The sequence below is a fragment of the Pleurodeles waltl genome, chromosome 11, assembly GCF_031143425.1.
Source record: "Pleurodeles waltl isolate 20211129_DDA chromosome 11, aPleWal1.hap1.20221129, whole genome shotgun sequence".
NCBI classification, from domain to species: Eukaryota; Metazoa; Chordata; class Amphibia; order Caudata; family Salamandridae; genus Pleurodeles; species Pleurodeles waltl.
The window spans coordinates 824,021,114-824,037,676 of NC_090450.1; the positions used below are offsets into that span (position 1 = coordinate 824,021,114).

Below are 16,563 nucleotides of genomic sequence, written 5' to 3' on the forward strand. Positions count from 1 at the left end.
GGAGGACCACTTCAAGGCACATGGACAAGAACCAGGGCCAAGCACACCCCAAGGGGCCCTGCAATTGAGCTCCTTGCGGAGGGATAATGAGCAAGGATACGGCTGGGCTGCCAACCACGGGGCATGCTCCTGCACAGGACCAATGGTACCGTTGTAGCTATCTGTTTGCCTGTCCACTGAGCTCACCAGGATGCAGGCAAGCCCCCTTCTCCCCAGATGGCAGTCACACAGAGGTAGCAGGCATCAAAGACTCACAGCCAGTGTCCTTCTGGCTATTTATGTGCATCAGTGAAATCACTCCATTGGTATCCCCTGGGGAAGTGGAGGGCCGCAGACCATAAGATCTTTATGGTCCACAACCGCTTCACACTGGCCCCGCGATGTGCAGGATCCTACTGAGTCTCACTCGCCATGCGGCACAGTCCAAAACCTGCAGAGGCTGTCAGCTGGTCGTGCAGCTGCTGTACCCCACAGGGCCTCTTAGGGCATGAGTGTCTGTTGCAGCGTTGCTGAGCACGGCGAGGAAGCTTCACCTCCTGGGCCCTGCCACGGCCTATGTCAAAGCAACGTGCTGCCTACTCCATGATGCGGGTCTTCACCCTGTGGGTGCACCAGCTCTCTGCCCCTGGGCTCTGTTGTGGGCAGATCAGCCCTCTCTACTCTGCCAGGAGTCCAAAAGGTCGCCACGGCAGGCGGCCTGCGAGGGTCTCCCCGGGGCCATGCCTGTCAGGTTCCCCCCTGCCACGGCCTCTCAAACGGCAGTGCTGCCCTACTTCCTTGTGTGCCTCCTCCACACAGTGCTCGCCCAGGTCTGTATTGGGCCCCAATACTTCAGGGATCTGGCTGTACAGTTTCTGCTTGGACCCTGATGAGGGTGGATTGGCCCTCCCTCATGCGCAGTGTGGACGGGGGGCACACAATGGCTGTCAGTCACATGCACCACTCTTAATGTCATGTTGTTGGTCAGCTACCAGGTCGCCGACCCCGGTATGGCAATGTAGGGCCTGTTGTGTGCCATTTCTGCAAAGGGCGCCCCCGGGTCAGTATCGAGCCCCCAATGCCTCTGGGATGTGGCAGGGGGCTGTAAGGATGCAGTGCAGGAGAATTATGCCATTTTTATTGCCATTTTTATTGCTGACCGCTGGGGAGCTCAATTACAGAGCGGCCGCCATATTTGGCTGTCAAGCCTCGACCCCCCAACAATATTACTGTTAATGGGAGATTGTTACTGAGAATACTAAAACACGTGCTGTCATTAAGGCAGGCTGCCCACATGACTAATATGGCGCTTAAGTCAATTAATATGGGCATTCTGCATTACTTGATCACTATGCTGCCTGTATCCAAATGAGCAAGTACATGGTGTACTTTTCAGGTAGACTGACGGTATCACAATGGCTAGGCGTGCACTCAGATAATCCATAGCAGTCAATGTGTGGGTGTATCATCTCAAATGTGTAATGTTACTGTAACATCCCCTGGGGGCAAAATAAGTGCAAGGGATGGAGGTGGAAGTTACTTCTAATAACTCTTGACAACACATGCCATTCTCTGGTTCCAAGGTGGCAAGAAAGCGAAGTGAAGCACACAGAAATAAGTGAGCAGAGACCCGATTTCTGACTCAAAGCTGGATTGCCTAATCGTGATTGTAAACTGGCTAGGTAACAACGCATTCCAATCCTCCACAAAACATTCTGGACTCCTCACAATAATAGGAAATCTACTCATAACCGGAATCGACTACACTCTCATTTCCTTTATTAACCCCCCAACAAGTATTACTACAGCAGCTGTGACCAATACTACTTCAAACAGAAGGTATAACACTCCACCTCCCACCACTTGAATCCTACCTCCTGTGTTTCCCCACAAACAAGTTACAAAAGTGTGAGAGCACTATAATTGGCTTTCTGAAGGCTTTAGAAAATGGACACTTCTTGACACGTCCACAAGTCCTACACAAAAAGACAACCCACTGGCTTTCATAAAAACGTGCCACAATGCCATCAATAACAAATATGACAGATTTTTTTTTTTTTTTTTAATTAAAGGTTACAAGCTTTTAAGACTCTGACACCACCCATTTGCACTTCCATTTTTCAGAACTTAGGGTCTTGTTTAGAGCAAGGATAAACTGAAACACCTCCAATATCTAGAGTACATTCTAAACACGAAGTAGAAACAACTTTTTTGACGTGGAATATTCTCAGATTTAACTATTTCAAACCCCATAAAGGCAAACAGGTCCTCTCCTATTTGGCAAGGCATAGCATTAAAATTGCTTTCCTCCAGGAAACCCATCCTCACCCTTCAAGTCTATCACATTCACCTCTTCCTGGGGAAATCATCAATATTTTTCATGTTATAGCTCCTACTCATGAAGAGTGCGCATTATAATACATAAACGTATTCACTTTACACATATGAGAAGCTTCGTAGACCCAAATGGTAGATATGTTATAATCACCAGTATACTTTTTGATGCGTTCTCTTAGTCAATGTTTATGCCCCTGACTTTTATCAAGAAAACTCTGTACTAATAGGCAAGATAGAGGTCAATGTGATTATTATTGGGGATTCAATCCTAGTCCATGACCCATAGTTGGATTCCACAAGCACACATACAAGCACCAAACCACTGTCACTACGTGTCCTCAGCGACATTACCGACACCCATGCCCTAAACATGCCTGGTGACTGCGACACACTCCCACCACAGAATGTACTTTCTTTTCTGCGCCCTACAATGTGTGGACAAAATGCGATTTTTGTTTTTTCCCTGCCAGCTCGGTTTGGTGGCTGACTGATGTGACACACCTGCTGTGCACACTGTCTGAACCCTCCCGGGTGTGAATCGTGTGGGAGGTGCCTGGAGCCTTGCTGGTGATTTCCAGGTGATGCACTATATTATGAGGTCTTCCATCTGGGATAACATGACTCCATCAATGAATACTTCATGCTTACTACTGGTTCGGTCTACACTCAAGCTTCCCCATGGGAAGTCTTTAAGGCTTATATTTGAGGGTTATGCATCTCTAAACATGCGGGAATACTACGAGACATACTCATCCAACTTACACATATAGGACCAGATGTAGGAAGTTCTGATTTTGCGAATGTGAAATTGCGAGTCGGTGCGACTCGCAATTTCAAATTTGCAAAATCGGATGCAGAAGGGTGTCTCAGACACCGTCTGCGATTCGCTATGGGGTCGCATTTTGCGACCCCATAGCGAGGCCCTGCACTCACAGGGATGGTGGCCTGCTGAAGACAGCAGACCTCCATGTCTGTGACTGCTTTTTAAATAAAGCAGTTTTTTATTTTTATTTTGCAGCCCGTTTTCCTTAACCATTTGGTTTCGTTTTCCATTGGACCACTGCCTGCTCTGAAAAAACATTCTGGGCAACATTCACAAAGGGGAAAGCTGCTGTTTTACCTCACACATTACAGGAGGCCGTTATTAGGTTACTGCTGAAACCTCGCCTATTCAGTCTGGCATCCCCATAGATTCACAGCCTTGAAGCTCTGGACAATATTTGTGGTATTGAATAGGATTGCACCTGACCTCCTGGCAGCGATTGCTCTTTTAGATGTTGAGGAGGCCTTTGACTCTTTAGAGCGGTACTTTTTAATGGCCATCTTATATAAACTGGGACTTCCTCGTGGGTACACTGCCCTTATTATGCTTCTCTATGCCAGTCCCAAGGCACATGTGAGAGTAAACACTCTCTTATTGTCCCCTTTCCAGTAGCTCGAGGGACTCAACAGGGATGCCCTCAATTGCGGCTTCTTTTTATTGTCGCTATGGATCCTCTAGTGCATCACCTGCATTTGAAACATGTCTATTGCCTCATCGATTCACTTCTGGCTCATTATTGATATCCATGTACATGGACAATATCCTTCTCTTCATTCCCCACTGCCTGATAATCTCTCTCTTCTCATAGGAGAAATCACATGATTTGGCGGTCTCTCTGGCCTTAATATAAACTGGGCCAAATTAAAATTTCCCCTTTCACCAATGCCCCTAAACATGGCACCACTGAGTACCCATTGACCTGGTGCTCCAACTCCACCAAATATCTCGGCATTCGCCTACACAGGGAAAAAGAACAGATAATCAGACTGAACTATGGTACTACCAGATAAAACCTGGTACTTTTGCTGTTCACAGACTAAACTTATCTCTTAATGAAAAGCATAAGCTTCTGCATTTCAAATTCTTACATCAGGTATACTGCACTCCCAGATACTTAGCACGCATTGACACTGCGCGATCATCCCAGTGTTCTAAATCTCCCAACACTGAGGCTGACTTTGTTCACTTAATTCGGACTTTCCCACCAATAAGCTCCTATTGGTCTAAAATCTTCTCCTTGATTTTCACCATGACAGCAGAGACTCCCGTCCTTCCACCGCTAATGGCACTCCTGGGTTATGTTAAAGATCTTCCCTTAAGCGAGATTCACTGCCATTGTTCTATTACTCACCAAGTGGGACTGGAACTGCGTTGGGGTAGCAAATCTTGCCCCACTGACTCCAGATGGTTAAAGAACATGATATATTGTGATAAAGTAGTGAAGTTCACCCTACGCTGCACCCTCAAACCTCCTGACCCAAGAATATCTGGGAACCATTACAAGATTACCTGCTAACTTTGGATAATGACATATCAGAATAACCGGCTATATTTTTTGCTCTTTCTTTCTCCTCATCGCTGTTAAGCCTTCATTGGAGAACCAGATGTGACGGCTGCATAACTGTTGCATTCGCTCTGCTACTGCTATTTACTTGTGGTCATTCTGAATATTTTTTAATTAACCTGCCCATTATTGCATTAAGTGCTGCTGAATAACTGTATGGAAATATATGGGCATGGTGTTGCTGTATTGTTTCTTTACTACTGAAAAATGATAAATAACATTTTAAAAAGAAAGTACTTTAGTGAGAAGCTCATATTATGCTAGTAGCACATGATTCAGGTCTTAACTCTTCCCTGATGTATTAAGAGCCTAGAAGATACAGTTAATTCTATTTGGCCATGTCTCTCACCCAGCAGCCCACTCACCCTACCAAGCCTTCCATTGAGCCACAGTACTTTTGACCAGCCCCTTCTCTCTACCAAACCACTTTCCTTTTTCTTTTTTACATTCAAGAATTCACCTAGACTTACAAGCTCGGCAAAATGCCCATATCTGAAATTAAAATGGTGGTTGCGCGTTCAAATGATACAGTTTTTAAAAAGCAAATATCTCAAAATCTACTGAATACATTTAAACTGAAGCACAAAAGAAAAAACGTTTTCTGAGTGATCTGCTAGATAAACACCAGGAAAAGAGGTTTCAAGTCATGGTCCACGAAAGTATTCGGAAGGTGACCTCTGTTTTGGATGTGGCCCTTGAAGCCGAGGCACACTTTGGCCGTAGGTGTAGGAACCTTGCTCTGTACATACTATACCAAAATTAGGTATAGTCTGCACAGAGTTCAGGGGTTCCCCAGAGGCTTAACAGAGGCAAAATTAGATAATACCAATGCTCTCATGTGTGGTAGTCTGGTCGAGCAGTTAGGCTTATCAGAGGGTAGTGCAAAGCATTTGTTGTACACTCAAAGTCAAGAAATGAGGCACACACTCCAGGCAAATTGTTTTTAGATAGCAAAAATATATTTTGTTACTTTATTACTAGCACCAAAAGGCCTTTGTTGCATGTAAGTACAGTTGTAAATAGGCATCAAGCATATGTATCAAATGTACTTTGGTTTTTGCAAGTAAAGCAGTTTACAAGTAACACTTTTCAATTTTAAAAGATGACAGTGCAATTTTTCATAGGAATCAATAGAGTCCTAGAGGGAGAAGTGTTAGCATGGTTAACAGGTAAGTACACGACTTACGATTCCAGTCTTCGGGGGTTAGGATGTCCACAGGTCATAGTTTAGGTTGACCACAAAAGTGCACCACCAGCAACGTGGGGCCGGCTGGGTGCAGAGGTAAAATTTGGCATCAGGTTTACAATGGGATCCTATGAGGATTGGGGGTGCTCAGTGGAAAGCAGATTGCAGGTAAGTACCTGCGTTTCCAGGACACAGGCCTTGGGGGTTTAGGTCAGCACAAGGGGGGGACCACATGTTCAAGTAAAACACACACCCTCAGCAGCAAACGCAGAGCTGGGCGCCAAATGCTTTTCAATAGGGGAATTCCAGGGGTCACAAAAGATGCTCCAGGCTGGGTCCAGAGGGTCGGTTCCAGGAAACCAAAGGCTGGACAAGTAGGGGAGGTCCTCGCTGTACATTGCTGGACCGTAGGTCAGATTCCCCAAAAAAGGGAGGCTGCAGGTGCAGAGTCTCCTTGGGCGTCGGGTATCTTCGTCAGATCCAGTCGCAGTCAGGGGGGGTCCTCTGGATTCAGGCTGCAGATGCTGTTGTGTTGGCCAGGAGGGGGTCAACCTAGGGTGGACTTGAGGTCGGAATCATCTGGGGACCTTTTATTCACTGGTGGGCCACTTGGACTCCGGCCATGTGCATTGGGTGCAAAGTGGGCAAGGCTTGCAGGTCTGGGGTGTGTCTGGAGTCCTTTTTGGAGGTTTCTTCTTGACAGGGCCGCTGTCCTCAGGAGTTTTTGGTCTTCTGCTGGGCAGGCAATCGTCTGGGGGTTTGTAGAGGTCGCTGGTCCTACAGGATGCATCCCCTTCTTGGAGCAGGGGTCTTTGAAGCTGCCGATAGGCCGGTAGAGCTAGGGCCAAGTCAGTTGTCATCTGGAGTCTTCACTGGTGGGATCGGCTTGGCAGCCCTTCTTTCTTCTTGAGGCTGCCAGGAATCTGGTGTGTAAGATTTAGGGATGACTCTAAATACTAGATTTAGGAGCATTACAGGGGCCTTAGGGCAGTTGCTAATAGCTACTCTCCCGGAGGGTGGCTACACCCTTTCTGTGCCCACTCCCTTTGGGGAGGGGGCACATTTCTATCCCTATTGGTCCCTCTCCTCCAAACCAAGATGGAGGATTCTGCAAGGAGAGGGTTCACTTCAGCTCTGGACACCTTAGTGGTGGTCCCAGTTGAAGTGGACACTTCTCCTTGTTTTTCTTAATTTTCCCACCGGACCTGCCACCAAAAGTGGGGCTTGGTAGGGGGGGGCAGGCATCCCCACTAGCTGGAGTCCCCTGGTGCACTGTAACCAGAGGCCTGAATCTTTGAGGCTCACCGCCAAGTGTTACAGTTCCTGCAGGGGGGAGGTGTGAAGCTTTGTTTCTGACCCCAGAGAGCACAAAGGCGCTCACCCCATGGGGTCAGAAACCTGTCTGTTAGTGGCAGGCAGGCACAGACTGGTCAGCCCTGCACTAAAGGGTTGGATAAAATACAGGGGGCATCTCTAAGATGCTCTCTGGGTGCATTGTACAATAAATCTAACACAGGCATCCGTGTGGATTTATTGTGCTGAGAAGTTTGATACCAAACTACTCAGCCTTCTGGGAAGCCATCATGGAACTGTGGAGTTCGTAATGACAAACTCCTAGCCCGAGTACTTATTTTGGCCACACAGCACTTACAATGTCGAAGAATGGACTTAAACACTGTAGGGGAATATTGCTCATGCAGCTATGTCCTTGCCTGTGGTACAGTGCACCCTGCCTTAGGGCTGTAAGGTCTGCTAGAGGCGTGACGTACCCATGCCACAGGCAGTGCTCTTTGGGCATGGTACCCTGATACCCTTTTCTGCCCACAAGCACACACAATCTGCAATGGCAGTGGGCATGTGCTTGGTGAGGGTCCTTTATGGTGGCACAATACATGTTGCAGCCCTTAGGGACCTTTCCTGGTCACAGAGCCCTTGGTACCACTGGTACCTTTTACAAGGGACTTAGCTGCGTGACAGGGGCGTGCCAATTGTGGAAACAAAGGTATAGATTTTAGGGAAAGAACACTGGTGCTGGGGCCTGGTTAACAGGATCCCGTGCGCACACAGTTGTCAAGTTAGTATCAGATATCAGGCACAAAGTGTGGGGGGTAACTATGCCTAAAGGGGCACTTTCCCACAACAGGGTCAGCCCTCTGACTGAACTTCAAATTTATGTACTCATGAGGGGCCTTCTGAGAGTGCCACATTAGCCACCTTCGTAGCTCTCTAACAGTTAAAGCCAATTTGGAGCAATGTTTGTCACCCATTTCAGCAACTCAATTAAACAGACATCCTGGGACAGAAGATACAAGTTACTTACCTGTAATGGTAGTTTTCCAGTACTGGTATCTTTCACATATTCACATGCTTGAATCATCCCTGTCGTTGACCTGGGAGTTGCACAGTAACATTATAACAACAAACTCATGTTAAACGTAGTACAAACAACAATGCACTGCAGACTTTCTTATCGGAGGGAAAGACCTGAAGTGCTCTTTCAAGAATTCCTTAATAAGTCTATTAGTGCAAAGGGAAAGGCTGTCAAGTTTACTTCTGAAATGAAAAAACAGCAGCTACATGAACCTTGATGCAGGAGCCAGGTCCGACTGGTGAAGACTAATCAAATAGGGAAGGATTCCATATGGCATTACAAATATATATGATGCAGATCCAGCAGTTCGCAACAGGATTTTTTTTTCTCCATTTAGGTCAGTAAATTCTCTTGGTTGACAGATCATGCTTCTGCCAAAATAAAATTTTCTGTGGACTTTTGGGATGTTTAGATTGGAAAATTTGTTGTGTTCAGGAGCCAAGCGTGCAACTTCAGAAATACTGGATTTGGCCTCTGGCTCTGGTTAAAGGGCACTGTTATGACACCAATGGGATCTGTGGAGCATCCAAGAGCAGCAGGTGTTCCGTAAACCAAACCTGTCTTAGCCACTGCAAAACAATCAGAATTATTCAGCGTGGTTCCTTTTTCGTAGTCCTTAGTAGATCTGAAATGAGAGGAACAGGTGGAAATCCATACGCAAATGTCCTTGAGCATACAATTGAATCAGCATTCCCCGCAACTCTGTTAACTTCTGCTTGCTTGTATAATATTGTATTCTTAGATTTATGTTTGTTGCACAGGGATCGATTTCTGATTTGCCCCAAGTGGTGAATACCTTGTTGACTTGGGATTAGTTCAGTTGCTACTCATGACATTCTTGTGTCCTGCGACTCAGATTACCCGACTCATTGTCCTGCCCTGGAAGATTTTCTGCTGTTAAAGATTTCTTGTGCTGTATTGCCTAATTCCAGATGAGCTGAGGTTCCTTTGACAGATTTTTTTATCTTGTCCTTACTTGTTCATGTAAAACATAGTGGTGACATTGTTAATGCAGACCAACACTAAGCTCTTACTCTTGGAAGGAAGGATTGAAGACAATGGCACATTTTTTGAAGCTCTAGCAGACTTCAGTGTAGGTGACTTTCCTCAATAGTCCACCTGTAATTGATAGCTAGGTCTTAGAGATGAGTCTTTCATCCTTCCATGAAGCATCCATTGTCATGATAAAATTGTTAAGTTTTATTAAGAAACTGAGACCCTTAGCCATATCGTGCATTTTGGTCCACCATAACAATTCAACTCTCACTGACATTATTTTGATCTTGTCCTTGAAGGATCCATCTCTGAGCTCCACTGACAGTTCAGACATTCTTAGAGAGGTCTCATCTGTGGATGATAGAATGGAAACAGTGGAAAGCCAGAAGAACTTGTGGCTAAAAGACATCTGAATTTACATATATTGTAACTCATTTCTTGGATCAAACCCAAACTGCTAAAACTTGTAATCTGAGCAATCTCCCATCGGAAGGAAACATTTTTCCATTTTCTTGTATCCAGAATTGCACCCAGAAGTTGGATTCTGGTCCATTGACTGCTTATTTATTTTTCAGCACTGGCTGTCAGGCCCAATTTTGTTTAGCAGGTTCAGGAATTCTTGTGTTAAAATCTGGCCTGACTTCTATCTTGGACCTTTTAGCAGCCATTTTTCCAAATACGGAAACACTTGGTGGCCCTGTTCCTTTAACATGCAGCAGCTGGTGACATGCATTTTGTAAACATCCTCGGGGCTGACTTCGGTGCAATTGTAGCACCTTGAACTGATAGTGGGAGCCTGCCTCTTGGAAATGCAACTATTTTCTATGGTTGACATGAACAGGGATGTGAAAATAGGCACTTTGCAAGTCTAAGGAGGTAATGAATTCAGATCCTCTTAGCAGGCTGAATATTATCTTGCAAGGATACCATACTGAACTTTAGTTTTTTTAGGACAATTGTTTGTTGGCTTTACTTAGTGTTTGATAACTGGCATTGATTTGTCTGACTTAGTTGATGCATATTTGAAGTTGTAAAGAAAGCAGTGTACTTTATTTGCAGGTAATGGCAAATTGAAATATTCAGATGGCAGATCCTTAAAATCCTGCTGTGTCATCTGGTGGAGAGGATGCAGGTGACCACACTTGAGAAACTTGGGCAGGAGCTACATAGTCATCCCATTTTGGGGTTCTTGGATATAAGTGCCTTTCGTTGTCACAGTCATAAGACGTGAAGCTGATTATGCCAGTGTTGTCAACGATGATGTCAATACAGGCCTTGATGACTGAGATTTTGGATGCATACTTCTCTGTTGTGATAGCAACAGATTGCTTCTTGGTCATCAACCCCATTGTCAATGAACTAACCTTTGTCAATGATATTTCCTTAAATGAGTGTGAGAGAAAGGCAGATGATGAGAATGGTATTTTCAGGGGGCTCCGTAGATGGAGCTCTTGAGTAAGTATATGGGTTCTTTGGAGAGGTTGGCTCTAGTTGAAGTTTTGTTTTTTTCAGGGTGTGAGTTACCGCAGGAGAGCCAATGTGCCTAGCCTATATTAGTGCTAGACCTCTTATTGTTTTTTTGGTGTCCTTGAAGAGAAATTGCACCCTATCTGAGGTAGGTGCCCCTTTTAATTTTTGAAGCCAACAAAGAATGCTTGTCTCTCTATCCCTTAAAGTAGTTGAGGAAATATTTCTCCATATCTTGCAATCTTTAAGCTTATGAGAAGGATGTCAGCAATAAATACAATCCTCATTATGAGGGTCATCAGAATATAGCCTCTTTTTACCACAAGAACTACAGGGTTTAAAAAGGCTTCATAGTACTATTTGACATCCTGAAGTAGTTGTTAGAAGGAAAGGTTTCTCAAATAACTGTCAAAGATGTCTTCCAAGTATGAAAGAATCTCACAAAATTACTTATCCAAGGTAATTTGAGGGTTGTATGATGGAACAACACATTCCGTTGCAACGCATGTCATTACCACGCGTGTGTTACAATGAGAATGCCATTGCCATGCATAAACTTTACCACACATGCCTTTACAACCAATTACGTTGTAAAAGCATGTATGTTAAAGTTATATGCGTGGTAAAGACCGCAGCGTGACACCCCCGCCAGCCCTTCTAAAAAAGACCCCTCCCCCACCCTGAACCCTGAAACAGTACCTTCCTTACCCTGAGCCCTAAAATCATGCCCGCCCCAAACCCGAGACTGGCTCCTTAAGGCTCTAATGTGATCAGTAGCAGCGACTGGTGACAATTAAATATAAGTGCTCTCGTGAGCATGAGGTGGAATTTAATTATCTCATGCTTGCACTTGGAAAACAAGAAAATAAAAACAAAAAACACACACCACACACACTATTACTGTTCTTGTGAATAGCTCCTTTCATTCAGCATCTATGGTCTCACATTACTTTGCATCTGACAGAAGGACCTGCTCCGCATTCCTTCACTCTCCTCACACAAGATATTTAGCAACTAGTATCATCACTCCACCCCACAGCGAAAGCACCAAAGCTATTCATTTTGGGATATCAGTAAATATTTAAGACTTTACCTTGTAAAAACAGAACGTCTCTTCAAATGAAAGGAGGCAAACCCTTGAAATGCCTGCCGTTTTGCCCTGGATGCCGACTATGTGTCCCGTCAGGAACTACAGGCACCCCTGGTCCCTCATATGTGCTTATCTTTCAGTTTCAATAAAGCGAGGACGAGTGAAACACAATGTGGGTTATGCAAAGTTATGATGTGAGAAAGCTTCCCATGTAAGGGACAGCCATTGCCCCCTCTCTTTAATGAGGAAAAAAACACAGTCGCACTGATAAAACGATCACCTGTGTCTCCCTTTCCTGTACCCCCTCACTGTTCCTTGCAGCTTTCCCCAACTACGCACCAGACCTGAGTGGGCCAACTCTCCGCCAGTATTTAAACACCTCACCGGGTCCCTAGCTAGCGGCTTCCTTCAGCTCATCCAAGAAGCTGACTGCAACTTCTTCCCTCCCCCGCTCACTAAAAAAAGTTCCACTTCAACCCCAGGCCCAATCTCCCTTACCTTAATACCGAGGTGTGGCGCAGGTCATTTTGTGAAAATGGAAGGATATCTCAGTTTCATCTAACGACGCCGATAGCCTTTACTATCATTACCACGCATAGCCCTTACTATGCATACCATTACAAAATAATGTGTTGAAATGGTATGCGTGGTAAAGGCTATTTGTGGTAATGATGCATTTGTTGTAACACATGCGTGGTAAAGGCTAGTCAGGGAACCAGCTGCGTTGTTATGGCTGTTTCCCGATTTGAGCAGAGCTTATTTGGACTCCCTTCACACAAGACATGTATTAAAAAGTATGGAAGATGGTGGCCTCTCAGGGTGTAGTCTTCAAAGTGGTGGTCTCTGATCGGCTGAAGTTTGTTTCTTTCAAAATTATGTGGCTACACTACGTAACAGTCACTGTTACAGCCTCAAGGTTATGCTTAAGAAGGGACTGCAGTTGTGATGTTACCATGGAACGCCCAGCTTAATGGCGTGGGTGACTCAAATATGTGAATCTATGAACGATTCAAAACTGGAGAAGACAAATATCATGGAGGGATCTCTGTTGTGGTGATCATATAAAGAACCCATCTCAACAATGAAAACTGTCAACATAGATGAAGATGTCAGCATCTAGTAAAATATCAATGCTGTCAGGGCACACACGAGTGTGTAATGATAGCTATGGATGCAAAAACTGTGCCTAATCCAGGAGGAACCTCAGTGGGGTGTTGATGGGAAGGGTAGCAGAGAACAACATTTCCCCCCTGTGTAGCTTCGCTGAAAATTAGTATAGTTCCAGGCAGTGATGTCCTTGGAAGAAAGTGAAGCCTAGAAAGAGCTTCACATATTATAACAACTGAAGGTGTTTTAGCAAACGTATACAATCTCTCACAAGGAAGCAGCAAAATGATCCCTAACAGACTAACCCTGAGATGAAAACCCTGTCAAGAACTACTTATGAGAAGACAATGGGTTTTGAGGATGGCATGACAGAAAAGGACTGAAAGTTAAACCATACTTTAAAAATTAAAAATGTTGAATGACAGTATAAATGCTTAACAATACGACTCCTTGTGTAACTACGTTTAGCAACTTCACTCAAAAGAACGGACACATTAATTAATAGTGTTGGACCTTCTGGGACAGTATGACACTTAGATTCCTTACAGAAGTGTCATTATTGTTCTGCGTAAGCAGTAATACACACCTGCTCCATTCTGGTTTGTTTCTTTCTTATTTAGGGGTGAGAGGACAATTATAATGGGAACTTAAGACCTGTGAAGTTCATGATTTTAAAAATATGTTTAAACATTTTTTTATATAAGAAATTTTCAATTACAAAGAGAAGTGACAATTTACACACCAACGTTTTGCAAATGGAAAATATTTTGTGAACCAATCAATGACTAATAGGTCCGTTCAAAAAAATGTCACATGGTAGTGAGCGGAATCCAACTTATCTCATCAACATTCATTAGGTAGGTTGCAAATTGCAGCCAACTACAATTGAATGCCATTAAAGGAATAGAGGCCTATTTTTGTAATCCCATTTTAAATAAAGACATTTTTCCCAAATGCAGCCCGTTTTCCTTTTCAGAAAACCTGCTGTTTTTAAAAAGAAAATATTTTTGTTTGTTTGTTGGAATGTTGGCAGTGGTCCCATGGACCACTGCTTTTGCCTTCATAAACATTTGAGGTGTTGGAGAGACACTGATATATATCCTAATCAGGCGCCCTAAAACGAGTCCCTTCCAAATAGTAATTCATAATGGGCTTCAAAACCCATTTTGCGATTCGGTCATCTATTACAGATAGCAAAATGGGTTTAGTACATTTTAAAAATCCATTTTAGGGTCACAAAATCTATGATTTTGAAAATCGCAGGCTTTGGGAATACAACGTGGCTTCAACTATCAGACAAAAAATGTTGCCTCATCTTATCTGGATAGGATCATTTGAATGCAATTTTTCTTTTGAAATTTGTTCCAGTATGCTACACAAATATGGAGATGTGGACGCTTCAATTTGGCAGGCAGGCGCTTCGAATGAGAGCTGGTTATTCTCCCACTAAGCGTAGGCAATCGATTGAGATGTGAGTGTCCCACCACAAAATGATCAGTGTTCCTAGCTGAACGGCAATTCCACAGAGAGAGTAGAACAGCCATTCTTCAGGTAGAGGAAGGCGTGACCTTCATTTGTGCTTCACGGCAATTCTTTGAAATCTGAATGAATCAACGTGTTTACATAGCATGTCAATATAATTTAATATAAAGCATTGATAAACCATTGTATCACAACATGAGCACCATCTAAATTAATTTTTCGAAATAAACAGGAGCCGAATGCTATACATTAAGAGATAGCCTAATATTGATAAATATCAAACAAAATCCGATAATGCATAACTAATAAACAGCACATATTGCAAAGGCAAATCTACTAATTACACTGACGGGACAAAGAATTTGGCAACATCTGGACATGAAAACCTACAGTTTTACTATTCATGAGATCACTGCAGGTCTATAGCTCGTCATCCTTAGGGTTCTGCAGCTCTCTATAGCTGCGGATTCCGAATTCATGCACTGAAAAACTATATGTAGCAGTAGGATCAAGTACATTCACCTCAGTATAGAAGAGTCTCATAAATCAAGTACTGCAGCTCTTCACAGACAGTCAGATATGCTGAACAACTAAAGAGCTATGTTTCCCACTCTGGGTCACCCTTAAATTCTGTGTTTAACTTGTCACTTTTTCTGGTGATTCAAAGAGAGAAGTCAAATGTTTTTAAAACGCATTATGTGACCATTTAGGATGTTTTTTTTGAAATACCAACAAAATGTAAATACCTCTAAAATATGCATCCAGCAGTTAGGAAGGAAAAAATGAAACACTTTTTTGTAATGTGAAATGTGCTCGAACAGAACTTAAAAGGATCAAAACAAATCAAGACACTTATTGATGCCCAATGATGGATATTCATAGACAACCGATTTCCACACATTATTTGTGTGCTATATAGTTTTATCTATAAAACTGTATGCCTGTGCAAATTTACTGACCATTTCAATGAAAATTACACTGTCTGTAAATGACAATCCGCTACCACAAACTGGTGGGTTGCGAAAGTTTGTTGTTCTAAAAAGTAAGTCATGGTTCTAAAAAGTTTGGGAAACCCTGCCCTAAAGTTATAAAATGTGCTATTTACAGAGAGTATGAAGCAGAAGCTCAATACAAGAGATCCTCGAGGCAGTCACTACAGTTTAATACAAATAAACATCCTCGTGCTACTTAGGCTTTCATTCTCGGGTAAATCTATAGAGTTAGGCAACCCTGAACCTGATGCTGGACCTGGGCACCGCTGGAAGGACTAAGCTATACACTGAAAATATGAATAAAAGAAGAATAAAGTAAATGGCATACCTTCTGATCTCTTCATGTAACTTGACTCCATTGTGGTTGTCCTGGAGGTTTTGTTGCCATCATCTGTAAATAAAGGAGTGCCTTGGAATTATAATATGTAACAAAAATATAAGTAATGAACAAGTTACTTACCTTCAGTAACGCATTACCTGGTAGAGAGAGATTCTATCTAACTGCAGACTCCTTACCTTTCTGTTCCTTACCTTTAGAATTTCCTGTCGTCAGCTTGGAGTTGGAACTTTTGCAGAGCAATACCCTTGCGTGCCGTCGCGTGGTATCGCTCAGGTCTGTGTCGCATTGTCTGCTTCGTTGGAGCTGTCTGTGACATCCTGGTCGCCTATAAAGGCACCACTTAGGCGCGCGTATGTGAGTTCCTTTTCCACCAACTTCCACGCCAGAAGTGCATATCCATGAAAAGAACCAACAGTTTGTCTGTGCCAAAAACTAGGGCCTTGAAAGGGATAATCCCTAACCCTTGCGGAGCAGGGAGACATGGGTGGGTGTAACGAATCTGCAGCTAGCTAGAGTCTCTACCAGATAATGAGTTACTAAAGGAAAGTAACCTGTCCATCGGATACAGACTTCTAGCTGTAGATTCCTTACCTTTAGAATAGATACCCAAGCCATAACCTCCAGGCAGTTGGCTGTGGACAGATCTTGTCACAAGACACAAAAACCTGCAAGGCCAAATGAGCAAAGTGCCCGTTTCTTCAGACCTGATTGTCCAGGCAGTAATGTCTTGCGAACATGTGCAAGGTCACCCACGTCGCTGCCTGACAGATGTCCAGGTCTGGAACACCCCGTGCTAACACAGTGGTAGCAGCCTTGCCCCTGGTGGAAT

General features: G+C 43.8%; 1 protein-coding gene across 4 annotated transcripts in view; it reads right to left on the reverse strand.

Moving 5' to 3' along the window:
- Positions 1 to 16,563, reverse strand: part of SMTN (smoothelin) — a 777,537-nt gene that overhangs the window by 151,958 nt on the left and 609,016 nt on the right. For all 4 annotated transcript variants that reach the window (XM_069214660.1, XM_069214661.1, XM_069214658.1 and 1 more), the window contains one exon: positions 15,723 to 15,785. In XM_069214660.1, coding sequence (XP_069070761.1) covers positions 15,723 to 15,785 — 63 coding nt within the window. The remainder of the gene's footprint in view (positions 1 to 15,722; positions 15,786 to 16,563) is intronic.